General features: G+C 44.6%; 2 protein-coding genes across 4 annotated transcripts in view; both read left to right on the forward strand.

Moving 5' to 3' along the window:
• Positions 1 to 203: 203 nt before the first annotated feature.
• Positions 204 to 1,633, forward strand: LOC116656563. 3 transcript variants are annotated; one of them, XM_032456247.2, is made up of 2 exons: positions 204 to 750; positions 1,324 to 1,389. In XM_032456247.2, exons 1-2 carry the CDS (start codon positions 384 to 386, stop codon positions 1,332 to 1,334), a joined length of 378 nt encoding a protein of 125 aa, XP_032312138.1. In that variant the 5' UTR covers positions 204 to 383; the 3' UTR covers positions 1,335 to 1,389. The 3 variants fall into 3 exon arrangements, with proteins under 3 accessions (XP_032312138.1, XP_032312136.1, XP_044570280.1); XM_032456245.2 differs by having other exon boundaries at positions 206 to 750; positions 1,306 to 1,389; XM_044714345.1 differs by lacking the exon at positions 1,324 to 1,389 and adding an exon at positions 1,396 to 1,633 and having other exon boundaries at positions 257 to 750.
• A 230-nt stretch (positions 1,634 to 1,863) lies between these two features.
• The window catches only part of LOC6501642 (nucleolysin TIA-1), an 86,621-nt gene continuing 66,840 nt past the window's right edge, over positions 1,864 to 21,644 (forward strand). Inside the window, 1 exon segment of the mRNA XM_001955627.4 lies at positions 1,864 to 2,296. Coding sequence (XP_001955663.3) covers positions 2,017 to 2,296 — 280 coding nt within the window. The 5' untranslated portion in view covers positions 1,864 to 2,016.

The raw sequence follows: 21,644 nt of genomic DNA on the forward strand, positions 1-21,644 counted from the left end.
CTATATTTCTGGTTTATTTTTTAGTTACTATGTTGTAACAATGTATTTAAAAAACTCTTTAACAATTGAAACTCTGATTCTGAATATTCCTTATTTTCAATTTCAAATCAGACTGGCGGTTTCGAAATTCGGCTTGCTCTCAGGATTCTGCGCTGTGCTGCGAGTGGCCGGCTGAAACGACGAAAACTCACGAACTTGTGTGTGGAGCTTGGAGCAAAAATACGAGGCAGCTGCGACTCCGAGGACTTGGAGGACTCGCAGGACTTCGCGGCAGTGGCAAGGGCAGGGGCGGAACTGAGAGGCAAAAACCCGACCCGAAACGGAGAGCAGTTTGCGCGAGGGAGAGCGAGCCATTCGTGAATATTTCATGAACGACAGGACGGATGGATGGCAGCGATGGCAGTCAGGCAGCCAAGAAGGCAGGCAGGCAGGCTGGCAGCTTCGTGTCCTCGCATCCGATGTCCTGGCTAACGAAGAGAAATGTAGGGAAACGCATCCCGTTGGCAGAGGCACTGGCAGCGGCATCGGCATCGGCAACGGCGGTGACTGTGGCAGCGTGGCAGAGTGGCTGTGGAATATCGGCAGCAGGAAAATCGCCTTTCTGCCGCCGTTGCAGTGGCAGTGGCTTCGAAAGCAGCGCCTCTGAATTTTGGCCAATGCGTGTGCTGCTGGCTTTCAGTAAGAAAAGCGTCGCCCAGCGGTCTAGTACGAACGTATACCGAACGCTTTGTATATCCTGTAAAATATCCTGTGTGTGCGATTGATCTCGTCTATTTGGTTCGTGCGTTATTCGAGACACAAAGGACACAAAGATTTTCTTCCTCTCCATAATGGCAAATTGTTCTGGGACTGGGAATAAATTCAAATAAAATTGTAGACAGCGTATATCAATTTTTTTTTTCGTTATTTTTTGCCAAAGATCATCCGATCATCGTTTAAGCTTGTTTGTATTTCACCCTTGGACGGCTGCAAACTTTGGCGACTTTCATTAAACTTTGGCAAATGTTTGCAGATGATATTCGCGTCAGACGCTGCAGTCACTGACTTCTAAAGTTGCCAGCGATTTCGCGCGCGACAAAAACAAAGCCAAAGCTAAAGCCCATCAGTGGAAGCTGCCGGCAAAATAATTGCCAACAAACAGCAGCTGCCTGAAACTTTATCAGCAAAGGCAAGGACTCTGGGCCGGCTGAACAGGGCTTCACTTTTGTTTGGAGTTTTCCGCTATTATTTTTTTATATTTCCATTTTTTTCCCGACCTTATAATTTATTTTTTTCCCCTGAATTTCCTGACATTTTACATACCAGACATTGATATTAAAACAGACGACGTCTGAGGGCAGAAACTCCTCCTGGTACTCGTATGACAGGAATATTTATAATTTCCGCTGCCAACAGACACAACACAAAACGAACGGAGGGAAGAAAGAATAATTTGCGATTACTGGCAGGCGAAGGAAATCCAGAAGCGATATCCTCACAGCCGAATGTAGCAGCGAAGAAATTACAAGCCAAGTGCGCTTGAGTTCGTGTATTTCCGGTTGAACAAACACATAAGCGAAACATAAAAGAAAAGGCAAGAGCAACAGAAAAAAAACAAGAGCAACAACAAAAATAAAATAACCCACACATACTAGCAAAGAAAGTACATATTCGTATAAAAATTTTCGTAATAACTCAGAGCAGCAGCCAGGACGAAAAGTGAAAATACATAGAGCCGAGCGAGCATATTTCATAAGTTTGCACTGCCACATAAGGGCAGGCAGAGAGATATATAGCAAACATTGCCGAGAGCCGGAGAAAGCTGGCGACAAAGGCTAACGCACGACCTTTGGCACCGAGTTCACCATCACCATCTGTGGAGGGGTCAGCGAATCAATAGAAATAGCAGTAGCCAAGACAAAGCCGTGCCCGTGCCCGTGCCCGTTATCCGTGCCAGTGGCCGCAAGCCCGACCGAACACCAAAAGCCCGACAGCAAATCAGCGACCCCGACAGCGACCAAAATTCACTCGCAAATAATGCTGACCATGTCGACCCTGATGATGCCAGCCCCGACCATAGCCATGGGTGCCCCGCAGATCACGATGGGTCCGCACAAGCCGCCGGAAACGAAGCTGCTGGCCATCCACCCGGCCGCAGCCGCCGCTGCAGCCGCCCAACAGCAGCACTCGCAGCAACAACAGCAGCAGCAATCGGTGTTGCACAATGGACAGCAGCAGCACTCGCAGCAGCAGCAACAACAGCAGCACTCGCAGCAGCAGCAACAGCAGCAGCTAGTCGGCAGCAACTCCAAGCCAGGTGAGTGCCAAATCGAATATTCACAACCACTCACTAGCTCGGCGGGTGAATGTCCTCTAGTTTACGGCGACATTTCCACCGGCAAGAGGTGTTGCATAAATTGAGAAATGTCGCTGCCATTTCACCCTTGAGACGTGTTCCGACTGCAACACCCAGACAGCTCACTTTTATTGCATTTTATTTCAAAGAGCAATAAAGCATTTGCTTAGCGTCTTTCCCATTCTTTTCAATGGTGCATATCTTTATCGAACCAATGACTCCCAGTTTAATAACTTTGGGAAGTGTTCTTTAAAAATTTTTTAGTCTAAAGATATAGAATAAGAGTCGTTTATTGTTATAATCTTAAATTTTAATATGCTCACACTTTCATTAGAAATAAAACATGGCTTGCAACAACATTAATACATCAATGAGTCTACGAAAATTTGTTCGTTATTATTAAAGTAAAGAGTACAATAAAGATTATTTTATTTTGATCTGAACTATATATTTCTTTAAACTCAAGTGTTTAAGAAGCCTATTTTATTAAATATTCAAAAATATCTAAATTTACGTTAAAACACGAATCATGAATATAAAACCATAGATTTATTTTACATGTTAATGCCAATTAAGTTTTATAATTGGATTTGAGGGAGCATAAAAAGTTTTCAAATTGTTTTATTGCCTTTCCAAGCAATTATAATACCGGGATAAAGTCCCGGTACTTTATATAGTATCGGGGATTTGTAGTGTTGTACATAAAATTGGCAAATACCACAATCGTCATTTGAAATTATTCGCTATATCTAAATAAGAATAATAATTCATAAACATATATGACATGATTCCCATAATTGTTATTTTTGCAATAAAGCTTAAATAGTCCTAAAAAATAAGCCTATTTTGGAAAGAAATGTCTTAATTAAGGACAAGGCAAAATACCTTGTATTTAGGAGACTTTTTATTCAGCTCAGATCCAAGAACTTTTAGAGAACGGGTTCAATTAAAAGTTTCTCAGAAAGGAGGAAGAGATTTCAAAAATTCCAATAAAGCACAATTTTAGCACGCAAGTATCACTTTCGGCCTATTTTTGAATGAGTAAAATTGTGAATGCCTGAGGAAAAGGCGAATAACCAAATTCGCACACGTAATCCGAAAATAACAAAACTCGAACACGCATTTCTGAGATGAATTATTGTGGACGTGTGTCCGCCCTCAAAAAGCTGGGCTGACTGGCTGGCAGGCCGAAATGTCAAGCGATGGCATTACAAGCATAAATATCAGTTACAATTTTCATATTTTTAACCACAAATGAAAAATTTGATATAGCTCGAAGGCAGTGGTGTTGGCCAGGGCAGGACCAAGGCAGGGCAGCGCAGGGCAGGGAAATTGCATAGCCGAAGAGATTTACAACTTAAAAACAACTTAAGCCGAAACTTGGCAACAAAGGCGGTAGGACAGAGACAGATCCAGATCCAGAACCAGAGGCCAGGACGCCTTCTTTCCAATTTGTAGGCCTCCGTTGTTGCCCCTTCCCTTCGGCATTCCCGTCGTCGCAACGCTGGCTGGTTGCTAATGGCAAAAACTATACACAAATAGACACAGGCAGGCATAAAACCGGAAACAACGGCACAGGAAGCTGCATGAAAATGAAACGAGCTTGGGAGGAACAGCGTCGGAACAGCGGGGGCGGGGGCTGACTTTGGAAAGTAATGAAAAATGGAAAATGTCTACAGAAAATAGTGAAAAGTTGAGAGTGGCTATGTGTGTGCGAGAGTTTGCGTATATTTGTGCGGTTGTATCTCGTTGAGTCGAAAGCCATGGCAAGAGCAACTTGAAAATGAATTTAATTATGGCAAAAAAGTGAAAATTTCCACACTTGAGTCTGCGAAGTTTCCCCTTGCTTTCCCGAGCGAGCGGCCAGCGGACCGTTGATGAGCATTGCAAAGTGTGAGAAAATTACTAGACAAGACAACAGGCCGACAGATAGACAGACAGGCAGGAAGGCTGGCAAGAGGCATAAATAAGAGCCAAGGGTGAAAGTGAAGAGTGACGAGTTCCAGTCTGGAGCATTGTGTAAGTTGGCGCAAGTCCGGGAGCGGGAGCGGGCCGTGAAGAAAAACCCAAAGAAATTAGTGCGAAACTAGAGCAAATCCGCCACTGGAAAAAATCCACATCCGGCAAGACGAAATGACTCCGGCTTGAGGACAATTGACTTTACGATGAGGCACACTTAGTTACTAATTAGCAGGGAACTAGAAGGACTATCCGAAGGACTAGCAGAAAAAGTCGACAACCGCACACCGACAAAGCAAACATTGATTACCAGGGCAAATGATTGCAAATTGAAAATTAAGCACGCCGCTGAATTTCCAATTCAAATGCAAGGGAGCGAGGGTCGGCCAAACTGGCGGCAAACCGAAAGGAGCAGAGCGTAACAGACACATGCATATAAATTTATATATGCAGGAGGACACACCCACACACCACTACAGTGCCACACGGTGCATGAACTTTCGAGCAGCACTTACGCCCACAGACATACAAACACAGAGATACACCTACATGCCGCTGCTGCAAAAACAAACAGCGACTGCGAGTTTCTCAAGTGTCGCAACTGCAGCAGCCAAGCCAACAAGTGCCACAGTAGTTGGCTGTGGAAGGAGACCCATCCACAGCAACACAACAACAACAAGTGCTGCACCAACAACCATTACGGCCAACTACAGTGGCAGTTAGTAGTCTGAATGTATTTCAGTATTTACAGGTGGGCTTTTTGTTTTAAAGGCAACTATTTTTTCTCCTGCAGTTATATTAAATTTTTTAGATTCCTCAGCCAAGATTTTGGGCCGAGAAAGTTTAGTTTTAAAACTTGATAGTTCCCAGCCAAATTGGTGATACGTTTGGGCTTAGCTAGTGGCATCCACTGTATTCGGTAGCCTTATCTCTTACCGCCTGTGATCCGGCTGCACTTGGCTGTTTTTCTTTGCCACCAAATGATGCAACAGCAACACACAGCGCGCTTTACTTTCGCTCAGGCGACGGCGACAGCAAAACTTTTAAATTGGTTGGCAGCACTTGCTGCTCTCATACACACACAGACACACAGCCAGCCATCCGCCCACATAAACTCATGGACATACCCATACAGACATATCCTAAATGTTTGTTTTGGAAATGAATTTGGCAACGGGGTGGGGGATGGAAGTGGCAAAGTGAGGCGAGAGACAGCCGGCAACACCTCAAAGTAATTTGCCAGCAAATCATTGGAAAGAGTCAGTTTCGAAAGCGGAAGACCCGAAGAAGGTGTGCGGGCGATGGTAACGGGATGGCTGCACCCCAAAAGTATGCAATGCCAAATGAAACCCTCACACACGGGCATCTGAAGCGCACAATACATTGAATATGTGTGTGTGGGTCGGTGTGGGTGTGGGTGTTTTTGTGTGGGTAAAAAACCACCAAAGTGAAATGCATTTATCGACCGCAAAGCGTTCGAAATGAAATCTGTTTAAAGGATTTTAATACCCCAGCAGAAACGTGAAGTCTGCATCCGTATCCTTGTATCCTTGTGTGTAAGGAGCTGGTTGTATGGGTGGGTGAGCTGGCTGGAGAGGTTGGGTTGCTGGGTGATTCAGTGGTTGAGCGGGATGCGGGCGAACACAAAAAGTCAATGAATTCGTTTGGCGAATTGAAAAATTAATTCAGTTGCCGTCGCTGGCATTGATAAGGAAGAGCAGAGCAGAGCAGAGCAGGAAAAACTTTTACACGCCGCTTTCCTTTTATGTGTCTTTATCTTGCGGGTATGTGTGTGTGTCGGTGTGTTTGTACTTACACACACATTGACAAGCTTTTTACTTACTAATGATTTCTCATTTCGCTTACGGTACTTCTCTGTTATTTGTGCTTTTTGTCTTACTTTGCTTTTTACAGCTTGCGCATACCTATACAATAATACATATATTTGGAACTGGGGCCAAATTACTCACTGACGTTGTTGTGGATTTTCTTCATTTTCCCCTCGACCCTGCCTCTCACTCACTCGCTCTGGCAGTCTCAGCCATGGTCTCTTTCTCGCGAAACGAAAAGCGAAGGAAATTAAGCAAAAAGCGCAAAGATTTATTTCGCTTTGATCAAAATTAAATGAATTGATTTTAATACGCCCCGTGGGCAAGATATTTCCTTCGCTTTTGCAAATGAAAACGCATAAAAAAGGTGTTGGTTGGCCTTGTGGGCGTGGTCGTTGATGGGCGTGGAGCTCGTTGTAAGCTTTATTTTATGCCAGCGGCCATTACAATTGAGTAGCTTTAGCCATTCCTATGTACGTGTATCGGTGTGAGCTATTTGAATTCCCACCAGCACTGGTATTGGTATCTGTGCTCGTGTTTGTGTATTGGTGTATTGGCGCCGATTGCTCGTCCTTAAAGACTCTCAATAAATTCTCGTTGAATTGGGTACAAAGTGGAGGATGCGATAAAATGTTTAAGGAAATCGTGTCAGGGAATTAATGTGACTCTGCCTGAAATAAACATCTTGAAGCTTAAAGCGAGGGATTGTTTGTTTAAGGAATCATAAGATCCATTTACGAATTATTCCTTAAAATGTGACAAAAGTAAATGACTTTATATGAATTAAGTTTTTAAATCCAAAAGATATCTGTGATTAAGGAAAATATAAATTTTTCATGAGGGAAATGATTATATTTTTTCTGCAAATAGGACACTCTTCACTATAAGTAGAACTCGTGTCCTAGTGAAGCACAAAAGTTCTTATGTCTCCTTGCTGTCCTGTTCATTCCGTTTGATTACATTTTATTTGATTGGTAACATTTTTGACTGTCCCCTGGCCGTCTTGCTTTATTTTTAGCACTGCATTTTCTTTTGTGCTTCGTTTTGTTTCCGGTTGGCGTCGGCAAATGAAAAGTTTACATTTCATTGCTCAATTCGACATTTGACATTTGGCAGCGGCACTGGCATAGAAAATGAGGTTCACAGTGCCCGCTGCCAGTTTTTGCACAGACTCAGTTACGTCTTTTTTGTGTTGCCGTTTCGAAATTCGAACAATTGACAACGACGTCATTGTTTTTGTTCCTATTGTTTGTCATTGCACATTTGTCGCTTTTTGTCTGTTTTTTTATTTGCTGCAACCTTTGGTGGCGCCGCGTAATAAAAGTGTCTGCAGATCGTTCGCTTGTTGCACGGCATAACAAATGGCCCATACCCGTCTTGCATCCGAGCAAAGCGGATTTTTTCCGTTTTTTTTTTTTCGGTCAGGTGGGACAGGTGTAGGTGAGAGCACTGCTTCGGGTCCAGCCACTGGTCAACACTTTGGAGCAATTTAAATTTCATGCATTTTTCATTAACGCCAAAATGGAGGCGACCACTCGACTGGGGCAGCCATTACACAGCAACAAGGACGAAAACGGCTTTGCAGAAAACGCTGAAGAATAAGTGTGACACACCCGAGGTCCTGATAAAAATAGCTTTTAGTTTTCATTTGTCACAGTTTTTACACCCAAGATCTATACATGCAAGACACTTTTATTTGATAAATATTTATTTGTTTAGTCAATGTTTATTAAAACATTTAAAATTTCAAAGAAAATTACAAACACAAATGGCTATTTAAATGTCTTGGAGAACTTCTGAACTGACCACAGCTGTAGATTAAGAGGCAAGCAGAAAGGAAGGCCCGAAAGCAAGTTGGCTCATCTTAAATGCCCATCTATTTTACTGCTGCAGCCCCATATACCAAGCACACTTGGTCTCGAGAACCGAGGCCCATTTACATTCTCGTACTTTTGCAATGCCCGGTGTCCAATGCCCATCTGTACCGGGCCGCCTAGACCCCCGGCCCTATAGAGTCGTCCTGTAGTTCGTTTCGTATCGATTTTGAGTGTCGCCTGCCATTCAAATGGTTTTTATTTCGCATTTATGTGCCCGTTTCAGACTGGGAGTCCCGCCACTTCTCATTCTTCCTCCGCCGCTGGCTGGCTTTGGCACGTTTTAATGCATCGGCCACAGCATCGGAGGTGGAACAGTTTCAAAAATATTTATCAAAAACTCTACTACCTTATGAATATGATATAGCAAACATTAGTTTAAAAATACATCAAAGGAGATACAATTTTTAATATTATTCCACTAATATATGGATTAAATATTAATGATATTTCTTTCTCTGTAACAACTACGTGTGAGTTTTCCTTAACCCTTTGCTTCCTCATCCGCATTGTTTTGCTCGTTTGGCATTTTGGCTCCTCAGGACTCCTTCTCGTCCTGCTGGTTCTAGTGCCGGGGTCCAACTTTTGCATAAAGTCATTTGGGTCGTTGATGGAATTTGTGAGCGGTCTTCCCCTGGCCGTCGATCGCCGTGGAAAAGCATTTAGTTCAGGGCCACTTTTTATGAGCTGTACGTGTGAACTTTTATTTGAATTAGGTCTCATTTGCGCTGACAAACATAGCAGTTGATGCAAATAATAATTTATTAAATTTCGCATAGTTTTTCAGATGCGGCTTAGCCATAAAATAAAAAACAGCTTGGGCGAAAAAAAAAAAGAAAAATAAAAGGTAAATAAAACATGGACTATGAGCTGCAGGTTGGGCAGGCTTTGGGCAGGCTTTGGGCATGGCTGGGCCATAAAAAGTGCTAAGTAAACACATGTGCCTCTGAACCTCGCTCTTGGCACATCCGCACCCGCAAAGCAAATGCCTGCACACAGTGTAAACACATAAATTTATGCATTTTCAATGGAGAGCTGTTAGCATAAATTTACGGCCCAAAAAAAAGCACAAAATTGGGGAAAAATCAGCGAAGGGATGGGATGGGATGGGCTGGGATGGAAATGGTGTTGGAGGGTCAGCCGGCAACAAACTGTACAAAAGTGCTTAACAAAACAAAACAAAACAGAGCAGAACGAAAATAGCGTTAAAGCAACGCAAAGCAAACAGTCGACAGTTGAGTTGCAGAGCTCGAAACAAACAAAAAATGCAAACAGAAAACAAACATAGCAAAAAGGCAACTCGCCGGCGGAAAGGGTCGAGTGGATTGTGGGGCCGGGGGTGGCTTTATAGCACAGGAAGGGGTGGCCAAGGGCTCCAGCTGGGGTGTCCTGCAAAAAACTTGAAGCAAACACAGGGACTGCTTTAAAAACCTTAACACATTTCCAATGATTGAATCAATAAACGGCGACAAGTGCGTCTGTATTGTTTTGTGAAAGTTGGCTCACTGAGCGAATATCTGAGATAAAAAATCATAAGCCTATTTGACTATAAAATGCACCTATTAATTAAGACTTTGGCAGATAAAAAATAGGATTGGATTTTCAGGGATAATACTATAACACCGCCTGTGAATATATGTTTTTTGCAAGTGCATCTGTGTGACTGGCGCTATCTGCTGCCAATTGGCGATACGGAAAAGCGCAACTGTAGCGTTTTTCAGCTCAATGCGTGGTTGCTCTGTGATTTTTGCATACTGGCTTTTGTTAGCAGTTCACACTGCAAGGCACCATACTGGCTTTTTTCTTGACTGTATCCTGAAGGTTTTTAAACTGCACCGCTGGCCCGAACTGTTTGTATTTGCATTTGCCCGATGGATGCGGCCAATTCCGCTCCGAATCGCATACGGCAAACGTTAAAAGCTTTTTCTTTCCGCCAACCAAGCTGCCAAATTCTGTTTTCTTATACAGTGGAAAGCCAAGTCCTGCAGTCTACTCCACCCGTTGAGTAATCCATACAATAATCTGATATATTTGATGCATAAGCCACGATATGAGGACCCTGGAAAAACTTTCTCTAATTATAAATATCAGTAGCCATGACCGGCTTCACATTCGTTCCTCTGGCAACGAGTTGAAATGAAAGCCGCAGAAAACAATTTGCAAACTTTGCTGAATCTGCGGTGACTTTTTCCAGATCTCCCCTTTGCCGCAAACACAAACTTTAAACATTTCCATCGCACTTTTCAGCGTACCAGTAGTGGCGAACTGGAGTTAGATATGTCAATAAGCACGCACACCGAACATCCCCGGCAACTTATCAATTTTTCCAAGCTCAAACCCACTTAAAGGAGATCCCTGCGGAGCAGGGGACGCCGTTTCGAAGCTTTTGAGAGGACTCTGAGTAGACTGTACAAACATTTGACTCCGGCGGTGGGGCGATGGCAAAGTCAAAACGAAGCGGAGATGCAGTCGGAAATGCTATTGAAAATAGTTTAAAGTTGCACCAAAAAGGATATTGAGCTAAGCCAGTTGGAGCTTACAGGGAGTGGTGTGTCTGTGTGGGTTTGCAGGATGCACTTAAATCAAAGGGAAGGAATAGATGCATTAAATTAACAATCATAATTTTTTAATCTTAAGGCTGTGGACTTACTTGGTAATAAAACCCTTTCTCCCATATGTGGCTCTCCTATATAGATTAAGATTTTAAATCCAATAAAAGTATCTCTATCTTTTCTTTCAGTGTGTATGTGTTTGCTTATGTGCTGGTGGTGTCCTCTGTTGGTTTTCTATTTGCCTTCGACTCGCTGCTCGCTGGCTGCTTATGGAAATCCGCATGATGATTGCATATCCTCCGCCAGAGTCGCAGCCATATCCCTAATGCCGCCGAAAGTTTGCGTTCATTTGGCTGCTGCATGCCAGCCGGGTTCCAGCTTTTCTTTCTTTCTTCCTGCCATATATTTTGCCTCCATCCTGCCTGCCTTTTTTCTCCGTGATGCTTTCAGCTGAGAAAACTTTTACTTGGTTTTTCCTATTTTCCTCGTCGGCTGCGGTGACGGTGGCGGTGGCCAAAGTGTTTCTCTTGCATTTGAAGAGCTTTTTCTTAATGTCACTTATGCATAAGTTCCTATGAGTTTGGCCACACACACTCCCCTCCCGCTCCCTTATATATCCGTATATATGCATATCCATGGCCGGGGTGGAAGCTCACTCATGTTTGCCTGTGGATAAAAGTGCATATGTGCCCCACTACGTGTCTGTGTGTGTTTGTGTTTGAGACTAACTTGATGGCACATCCTCCATGGGGATTTACAAGTGCTTAGTTCTATGTCGCAAAAAAACGCTTTAATATTATTATACTTTCTTCTGTGTGCACTAGCAATTTTTGCTATTTTTTCATTTGCTTTCGAATTAAATAAAATAGCTCTGAGCTGCCGGTGCACAAGCCCCAACAAATTGAAGGACCGGATTCTTAAAGCCTTCAACCCACCGAAAAAGTGACTATCCGCCCAACCACCCAAGATGGAGAAAAAACAACCACAAACATCATAAATAAACAGCGATACACGCACAAACACACGCCCGCCTTGATGTATTACATGTGTTGGCATTATTTACTTAACTCGGCTCTGCTCTATTTTAGCCGCTCCAAAAAGTCAAGTCTACTTTTGTGGCGCAGCTATTAGTGCAGCAGCGCCGTCGACTGCGGCAGAGAGACGAAATGGCAACAACAACGCCAGCCAGGATGAAGACATTACGGCCCAGCATGCGTTACCAACTCACAGCCCCCCGGCACACACACACGGCCAGACATGGGCGTAAAGAGAAAGAAATATAATGCCAACATAATATTTAATCCAAGGAATTCCATATCGCAGCCAGTGGGGAAGCCAAGCGAAGAACATTTGGCACCGTGAAGCAAAATCGGATTTCGTTGGCAGAAGTAGTTGGACAAACAATGGTTAGGTAACCCAGAAAGTTATTTGGGAACTGACTGAAATCCTAGAACATATTTACAAATTAGTAGAGACTATTCCAGCATCCCTATAAATTAATCTCATTCTTGAATTTTCACATTGCCAACATGGCGTATGCGTGATATAAGCTAATGAAATATAAAAACTTCATGAAGTGGTTGAATCTTTAAGCAGAATTCACATTCTTAAGAAGAGAAAGCTGCTCAGGGATAATGCCATTCTGATCATTGTATAAGCTTCAGAGCTAAACGCTCTGCCCAGGGTCTCGGACCAACTAGAAACTCATAATGTTTATTTCCACTGTGCTTATCTGGAATAAGCCAGAGTCGCAGATTCAGGGGCTATGCGGTCTTAAATGGCGCACGAGAAAAATAGAGGAGTGCCGTAGAAATACTTTTAGCATCTGAGCTGGGAATGAGCCAGTGCCAGTGCCAGTGCCAGCAACGGAAGGAAGAAATAATAATAAAAATTATTTCAGCACACAACGCAGTGCACATGTGTGAGAGTGGTGATCATAATGTTGCAAGAAAACGTCTGAGGCAACCACTGGGGGAATCGCTTCATTTTCGATGCCTTGGCGAGATTTACACTTTAATGGAAGCTCCCAAGAAGAGCGGTGTGAGCGTGGCTGCCTTTTTTAATTTTCGAGCTTCATATTTTCTATTTAGCAAGAGATCTGTGTATATGTGTGCTGGTGTGGTTGTCGGTGTTAATGGGTCTCGTGTCTGGCCAAAGTGAACACAAAAATTGATATCCCGCCGTCAGTTTTAACGCCTTATGAATGCGGCTAATGAAACTGTGCGTGCCCCAGCTAAGCGCACTTTTTATTATTATGCCTTAAACAACCTTTAATGCTCAGCCATGGTCTCCATTATTTTTCTTGCAGGTAAGCCAACCGTCTCGACCCCAGTTTATTTGCCAAGCGAAAACCGAGAAATGATTGGAAGTCGGTAATTGTGAGGCAAGCCAAGCCGAGCCAAGGCAGGGCAGGGCCAGGCAACGCAGCGCAGGCAACGATGAGTTGCAAAAGCTGCCAGTCGTGGCAAATTTGATTTATTCGGGCACGTGGATGCACCCGGGGGCGCCAAAAAAAAGACCAACAAAGACAGAAAATCCAAAAAGGGAACACCAGAAACCGAAAAGGCCAACCGACAGCATCGTTAACATTTAATTATGCCATTTTCATTTCCGTAATGAAATGAACTTGTTAGCCAAAGATGAGGAGCGTCAATGGAGTGTGGGGTTCGGGGTGGTCGCCTTTGTTCTTTTATTCATTGCCCTGGCAAATTATCATTGATTTTGTTGCTCAATCCGAAGGTGAGCCGAATCGGGTCGAGCATTAAATCGAATTAATTTCAGGTGTTCCCCATCCGTTGCTCTGTCACTTTGTCCACCTGCCCGCCAGTCATCCAGGCAGACCGACCGCCTGTCCAGTTGTCCTGCCGAGTGGCCGTTTGACATTTGTCGACAAAACGTTTACATTAAATGCTTTGCTTTCGTGTGACCATTGCCCGTTTCTTCTTCACCGATTCCTCCGTTTTTGTTTCTCCCCCACATTTGTATTATTTCACTTCGGTCCTTCGGCCAATGTCTTGCCTCTGTCTGCAGGACGACATTCCTGGAATTTTGCGCATTGTCAGGACGAATCCGAGGATGTCAGGGAGCGAGAGCTGGACGCTTAGCGCCCAAGTTGAGACATTTGCGTTGACAATGGCCCGGCTTAGAATTGGAAATAAGATATTTGTGAGTTCAAGTTTTATTGGAGGGATTTTGGAATTCCTATTTGTCGCCGGCAACTCGAAATATATTTATTGCCAATTCTGGGAATGTCATGACCATACATTAGTCACCGAACCCAATGCCAAATGCAATTAAACACATCACTTTACCAATCTCCAATCCAGCCCTTCAAAAATCACTCAATTCGGAATTTTATGCTCGGATTTCGGGTCGCACACGCTCCATTAAACGGCAAACAAATGCCGAGACGCCGGAGAAGAAACCGCTCAAGGTTTCTACGCAAATTTTTTAATTTATTGCATAAAATGTTTTCGGGTTTTCCTATGCCGGCAAGCCACAAAAGCCAAAGAAATTCTTTCAATTTGTCATGACAATTTCTTTGAAATGCCACAGCTAAAAAATGTCCGCCCCTGTTCCTCTCAAAATACACGAAATGAACGAAAAGGACGCGGACTAGGGACGTCTGAGGTGGCAATGTCGTCTGCCATCAAAGCACTGAATTCAATTTGGTTTAGGGAGAAGCCCGGCTCATTCCTTTGGTAATTTCCACAAGTTCCTTGTAGGTCTAGGTCTATACCGGCTGTTTTATTTGCTTGGCTGTAATTTGCAATTTTCACCTTGCCGTTGAGGAGGGAAAAATCGCGGGAAGGAAATCGTTGAGAGCTAGACCATTATCAGAATTTGAGGAGGCGTGGGGCATGCGGCTGGGGGCACGGATGAAATGGTCGGTGGGTCCGGGAGTTGACAAATCAGCGGCGCCTTCCAAATGACATTAAAGGCAACGCGGTCGGGCCGGGGCCGTAATGCTTGGCTGATGTCCCTGCTGATGATAATGGATGCTGCTGCCTCTGCTTTTGGCTCAGCCATTTGGCAAGCTTCTGAAGTAAATCCGATACTCTCCCTTGGCATAAATAAATAAGCACATGGAGGCGGCCTAAAACCGATTGCAATCTGAAATTGCAAGCTGCAAAATCCAAAAGCCGCACACTGTGAAATCAAATTGCCCAAATTAATGTTGCACAAAGTGCTCGATTGCGGGCAGCCTCGGTATTAAATCAGGCCAGGACTCCAATCAAAATTATATTAATATATAAGGTAGTTAAGAACTGTTTTCCGTAATTGACAATTACGTATAAAAAATTACAGCTCAGGACATTTCATTTAAAAAATTTAAAAACAAAACGTACCTGGCCACAGAATGTCCGAGCAAACAGCTCACGTGACCGAAACAAAGCGAACTGAAACAGACTATAAATCTTCAGCTGGAAGCGTTGGCATCGATGATGCGCCTTTAAGCTGCTTAGTCCCTGTCCGCATCCGCATCCGCCTTACCATCCACATACCACCACCCACGTCCACCCAGTTTCGCTTGCAATTTCCGCTGCGCCGGCGGGACGCATATTAGCCGGCTGCCACTGGATTCCGGGCGGACAGGCGACGGAAGCATCACGGCGGAAGCGCAGGAACAAAGTAGCTTGATCCGGACAGCTCTGGGCAGCTGGGGCAGCAGATGCAGCTTGAATTTCTGCAGCAGCAATAGCTGCCTCAGAAGCAGCAGCATCACCATCACCATCCATAGATTCTGGTGATGACTGGAAGGTGGCAGTTTGCGGATGTAACAATATGATTGGATTATTATTATATTATTTATTGAAACGCCCGGCTCAAGTGTCGGAGGTCGAGCGGAAGATAATGAATGGTGGCAACGGCATCTTGGCCTTTTTTTTTACCATCGCTCTAGTTATTCTCTTCGACTTTTCGCAGCATTTTTTTCCTTTTTGCCTGAAATGGCAGGCAGACATGCAATCAGCCTGGCATCTTCGCCGGGCTAGCGTTTGTAATTGGGCCCTTTTATCTCGTCCACCGTTCGGGCCAATTAAAGTTAGTTTGCAAAGTAATTAAGACGATTATGTGGCGCTCAAGTATCAATAAGCGCCAATTATCCAAGTATTTCGCATCGATTGTTACTCGCTGCTCCTTTCGGTTTTCGCTTGAAATAATTTTGTTAGATAATTTTTTAGCGCCACTTAAGTGATTGCTTTTCCCCCACAACCTCCACAGTTTTTGGGGTGCTGCGGCATGGTTATGTAAATGCTAAATGGAAAATGGAAAACGTAATTGCGGACACGAAAATAATTATTGGAAGAGGGTTCTCTGACAAGGATTTAATTGGGTGCATTGCGGATGACGAAAGGGGTTATCTGGGACGTCGTTCGAGGGGAGCACTTTCCATTTGTATAAGCTGTGCTGGGTAAAAGGATTTTCCAAAGCCAAAAGTAACTGTCAAGAGGCACCAGAAATCATGCAACTTCAGCAAGTCAATGCCGGGCGTCAATCAAGGAACTTTTGGCTTTTGCTAATGAACTTCGGAGCGCATCCACTCATTTGAAAGTCACTCAGCTTAATTCACAACACTGCCACGCCCACAGAAACTACGTACCACAGCCAACCACCCACCACCCATGACCCACACACCCGAATAAGAACTAATTCTAGAGTCTGTCTTTTTGGCAGTGTCAGAAAGCCAAATTTTAATCTGTGATGTTTCCGAAAACTTGATAAAGAAAGTTCAGTCTTGCATGCCACATGTTTAGATGGATGCAACACCCGATGCATCACCTCCCGGACGGAGGGGCGTGTCGGGTGGATTGGGGTAGTGTGGGTGGGGGATTTGTGCACTTTGCAGGCCATAGCTCACTCTGACATTCCAATCCCCCATCTATGGCGATTCATACATCTGCTCGCCGCTGCCCTGGCTGGAAATTCCTTTGCGTCATTGGCAAAAGTTACGCGCATTTCAAAGCCCCTCGCTCAGACCCCGGGGAAAAAAATAAATCTTCGACTTTACTGTGTTTTCAGAGTGGTGCAGCGGGTTAAAGCTAGAGGAGAGATCTGGGGCGGTGGGAGCAAAGGGGTGCTAAAAAGCATTTGTTATCGCCGCAGCAACATAAATTCACTTTTGTAATTATTTCTGGTATTAGTAGCTGAGGTAACAAGCGGAGAAAAGTCAGCCAACGACTGCTGCTTCTGACCGAACTCCATCATGGCAGTGCCCGTTTTGGTCTTCTTGGAATCCCCAACAGCTTCCCATATCCAGGCACTGAGAGAAATGGGTTTTGAAGAACTAAAGGATCCGGACAATATTGTAAAAGGATTCTTTTGTTTTGTGAACTATTTCTAAGCGTGTGGCAAATGCTCGAAACGAATGGACGCTAGCGAGATTATTTGTTAAAGCCGGCAACTGAGCTGCAGACTGTGCTTAAGACCTACACACTCACACCTATTAGGGCTCACCCCACCAATACACACTCACACACACGTATAAGCAACAACTTTAAAATTGAATCAATCATTCTCACTTTGATGCACATCAGGAACAGAAGCTGCCGTCGTTGCCTCGACTGCAGTTTTAGCCAAAGAAAATGGTTCATAGGCGAAATGGCTTGGTCACTGGAAATGCGGGAAAGCGGGTGAAGACGGAAAATAAAATGAGTGGATCGGGATCGGGCTTTGGGGGTTGGGGGTTGGGGGTCGGGTGTCGGGGCTGCCACTAGCACTGAGTGAGTGGGTTGCGTGGCAGCATAAGCTGTAACTATAAACAAGCAGCTTATGTGTGTTTCAGACGTCGTTTTCTGCTTTTTGCACTGGGTGTTAATTTTTGTTGGTTCATGAAGTCGTCTTCTGGCGGAGCTCCTTTTTTTGTGAGCTCCCCAATTCCTAGTCCCGCTTAAACACTTCTCAACGGCTGCCCGGCAGCTGTGCGCCATTCTAACGAGCAAAAACTAATAAATCCCCACGAAAATGGCTGCGGAAACGGAAGCCGTGTGTTGTGTTCAGCTCTCTGTTCACAGACCCAATCCAAATCCCAAAAAAAAAAGGACTACAGTAAGTTCTTGGATTTGGGGAAACGAATATGAGATACCCGTTACCAACGTAATTAGCTATATCTCATTAGATCTCTCATAATTTAAATGAATTTTTGTTTAAAATTATCAGTGTATGCTTGAGAAGGTCGAAAATCCTTAAGATTCATCATAAGCTGTAAACTAAAACCATTTAATTCGGAATGCTCTTATAAATTACAAATGCCCAGAAAGTGGAGAGTCCCCGAATCGCACCCTGAATCCCTGGCCGGCAATGGCCCAGCCCGGTAGTCTGTCTGATGTGTTTTCTTGCTTAATTCTTATTATTATCCCTGCCATTATTATTGCCGTTGTTGCTGCTGTTGCTCGGGCGTCTTTCACAGATTTCTTTGGCCTGTTTTGGTGCCGGAGCTTCTTTTATTCATTCATTCTTTAGCACTTTCTGGTTCTTCTTGTTTCGTTTCGTGTTGCTTATCGTTTGCTTGTATTATTATTGCCACTGCCATTGTTCCTTGTTGTTGGCTGTCGGTTGTTGGTTGTTGATGGTGTTGTTCTTGTTGTTGGCGTGCAATAGTTCATTTTAATCTAGCAGCCGGATAATGCAAGAAGGATTCCGTAATTTAGCCTCAGTGTTCTCAGCGCCTTTGCTTCCTACGGCTCCTTTTCTTTGTCTTCCATTATCGGCCACCTATATCTAGCTGTTACCCTTGTTGGTGTTCTTGTTGTTGTTGATTGTGCAAAGTTTGCAGTGGCAAGCTCGTTTTATAATAAATTTCATCACTCTTGATTGCTTCACATTTCTAAAGCTGGCCGAAAAAGTTTTGACCCCCCGACTCGGCGCCGTGGCGTGGCTGGCAAGTAGTCGTAGGTTTTAGAAATTGCACGATGATTATTTCATCGCCGTTTTCATTCAACTTTGGATGCCACTCCAGCATCCTCTCCAAGCTAAGTGGCTCCGGTTCCAGTTGAAATCAGATGCAGGAGATTTAGTTGAATTCGTTTCCGGCTGCTTGGGCCGGCGGCTTTAACTTTTTAAACAGTTTGTCACATAAATTAATTGCCGGCACTGGAAACTATTGCGACTAAAAATGATAGCAGCAACTTTTCAGTCACGTCTGGCACATGCAACATGGAACATGGCAAACTGCAGTTTCCCCTTGCCACTCCTCGGCTTGGTATTTGGTATGTGGTGTGCGGATATCCTTTTAAGCGCTCTGAATGAATTAAAGCAAGCGATTTAAGGATACTGAAGTTTTATGGGGCTTCCCAAAGAATTTCTTTCTCTTAGTGGGGATAGCATTGAATTAATTAGTAAGTCGTCCAACTAATAATAATAAATAATAAATGGCCATCACAACCCTATCGGGTCACAGCCTGTTGCACAATCTGCCTCCACGCTTTCCTGTCCTGGGCCCGCGCTCGCCAGTTGGTAACACCAGATGTAGACAGGGCTTCCATCACCTGGTCCTGCCAACGTATCCGGGGTCGTCCTCTCCTCCGTTTTCCGACGATTACCGCATCAAATACCTTACGAGCCGGAGCGTCTTCTTCCATACGGGCGATGTGACCCAGCCAGCGGAGTCTTTGAATTTTTACTCGGCTTACTATATCAACATCCCCGTACAGCTCATACAGCTCGTGGTTCCATCTGGTGCGATAAGCATCGCCAACGCAGATTGGACCAAAGATTTTGCGGAGAATCTTTCTCTCGAACACTCCAAGAGCAGCTGCATCGGATTGCACCACTGTCCAGCACTCCGCACCATATAAGAGTACTGGAAGAATGAGCGTCCTGTAGAGTGTTATTTTTGTCGGTCGAGAGAGAGCTCTACTGTTAAAGTGCCTACTGAGCCCAAAGTAGCACCTGTTGGCAAGTGTGATTCTCCGCTTAATCTCCAGGCTGACATCATTTGTGCTAGATATTGCAGATCCAAGGTAAATGAATTCCTTCACGGACTCAAAGCTATGGCTTCCTGCAGATAGCTGGGAATCAAGACGCCGCGATTCCCTGCTAGAGCACACCATAAACTTTGTCTTATCCATGTTAACTGCCAGTCCTACTTTAGCTGACTCTTTTTCAATAGCCCCGAAGGCTGCTGTAACATCACGCTTGGTTCGGCCAATGATATCAATATCATCAGCGTAGCCAAGGAGTTGGACACATCTGTTTGTTAGAATAGTGCCCGTCCGATGCACACCAGCCTTCCTTATAATACTCTCCATTAGAATGTTGAAGAGCATACAAGACAGCGAGTCGCCTTGTCTGAGACCACATTTGGTATAAAAGGTTTCAGATTGGTCATTTCCTACCCTGACAGAGCTGATGGTGTTGCTCAATGTCATCATGCAAAGCCGTATTAGCTTTGCTGGTATACCAAGCTCAGACATGGCGGCATATAGGCGATCTCGCCGGGGACTATCGAATGCTGCCTTGTAATCGACGAAGAGGTGATATGTGTCGATCTGATTTTCGTAGGACTTCTCCAGGATTTGGCGCAAGGTGAAAATCTGGTCAATAGTGGATTTGCCAGGCCTGAACCCGCACTGATAAGGTCCAATCAGTGCTTCGGTATGTGGTTTAAGTTTTTCACACAGTACGCTCGTAAGGACCTTGTATGCGACTGGAAGAAGACTAATGCCACGGTAATTGGTGCGCAATGTGGCATCACCCTTCTTCAGGATAGGACAGATCATGCTGTGGTACCAATCGTCGGGCATGCTCTCCGTAAGCCATATCTTGCTGATTAGTTTGTGCATGCTCCCTACCAACATATCACCAGCAGCCTTAAACAATTCAGCCGGCAGGCCGTCAGCACCTGCGGATTTATTGTTTTTAAGTCGTTGGATTGCATCCTTGACTTCGGCATGGCTTGGGGTCGGTACGTCCACATCAGTACCATAGATTGGGGTTTGTGGATCATACTCTCCATAGTCATCATGGCCAGAGCCAGCTAATAGACTTGAGAAGTGATCCCTCCATAACCTCAGCACAATCTCTGCATCTGTGATTAGGTTTCCGTCATCGTCCTTGCACGCAACTCCTCCAGTCTTAAAACCTTGGGTCAGACGCTTAACCCTCTGGTAGAAGTTACGAGCTTCATTCCGGTCTCTGCTGCTCTCAATGCTCTCACACTCACGCCTCTCCTGTTCTCTCTTCTTGCGTCTGAAGAGGCGTTTCTCATCTCTCCTCCTTGACCTGTAGACCTCGACAACAGCCCTTGTGGCCCCAGCTTGCAGTGTTCTTCCGTAGGCGGCGTCTTTTGCAGCTGTTGCGTCGCGACACTCCTGGTCGTACCATGGATTCCTCTTTGGGGTACGTTGGAATCCGATGACCTCTTCTGCAGAAGTTCGCAGGGAGTGGGATATGAGTGCCCACATATTGCTGATGTCTTCAGGTGTTGGAGTTGCTCGGCTCAGTAGGCCTGTGACTTGAGTGGAGAATGCATCCCTTGTCCGTTGTGACTGCAGCTTCCCGATGTCCAGCTTTCTCAACAGTCCTCGACGTGCAACCTTCGCAACACATAGCCGTGTGCGAATCTTAGCTGCAACAAGATAATGGTCGGAGTCGATGTTGGGACCCCGACAGGATCGCCAACAAAGTCGTCCAACTAGAGCTATAAATTCAGCGATCGGAGTATCAATCTTTTAGTGCGCTGCTCCCCATAAAAGCTTCGCACAATTCCTGGCTCTCAATTACACATCAACGCTTTTGGGCAATGACCAAGCATCCTGTGAACCCCTCTGATCCCCATCAAAATCCATTCCCGACAAACTGCTGGACAAACTTTACAACTGCCCCGATGGATCCAGCTGGCAAAAATATTACTCCGAATGGCAACTGAAAAACAAAAAACGGGAAAGCACAGGAAGTTCGGGCCAGCAAGGATAACAAACCACAAACTTTCGGTTCGCAGTTAAACTAATGAAACAACATAGTGTATGCAACCAATGCAAATTCAAAAAATACATGCAAAATGTTTTAAAAAAAATTACTCTTGAATTTTATAATTTAATATTGGAGTCTTTTAATTTGCAAGACTAGTCCGAAAACACTTATGAGCTAAAAGTAA

Source organism: Drosophila ananassae, chromosome 2L (assembly GCF_017639315.1).
Source record: "Drosophila ananassae strain 14024-0371.13 chromosome 2L, ASM1763931v2, whole genome shotgun sequence".
NCBI lineage: Eukaryota > Metazoa > Arthropoda > Insecta > Diptera > Drosophilidae > Drosophila > Drosophila ananassae.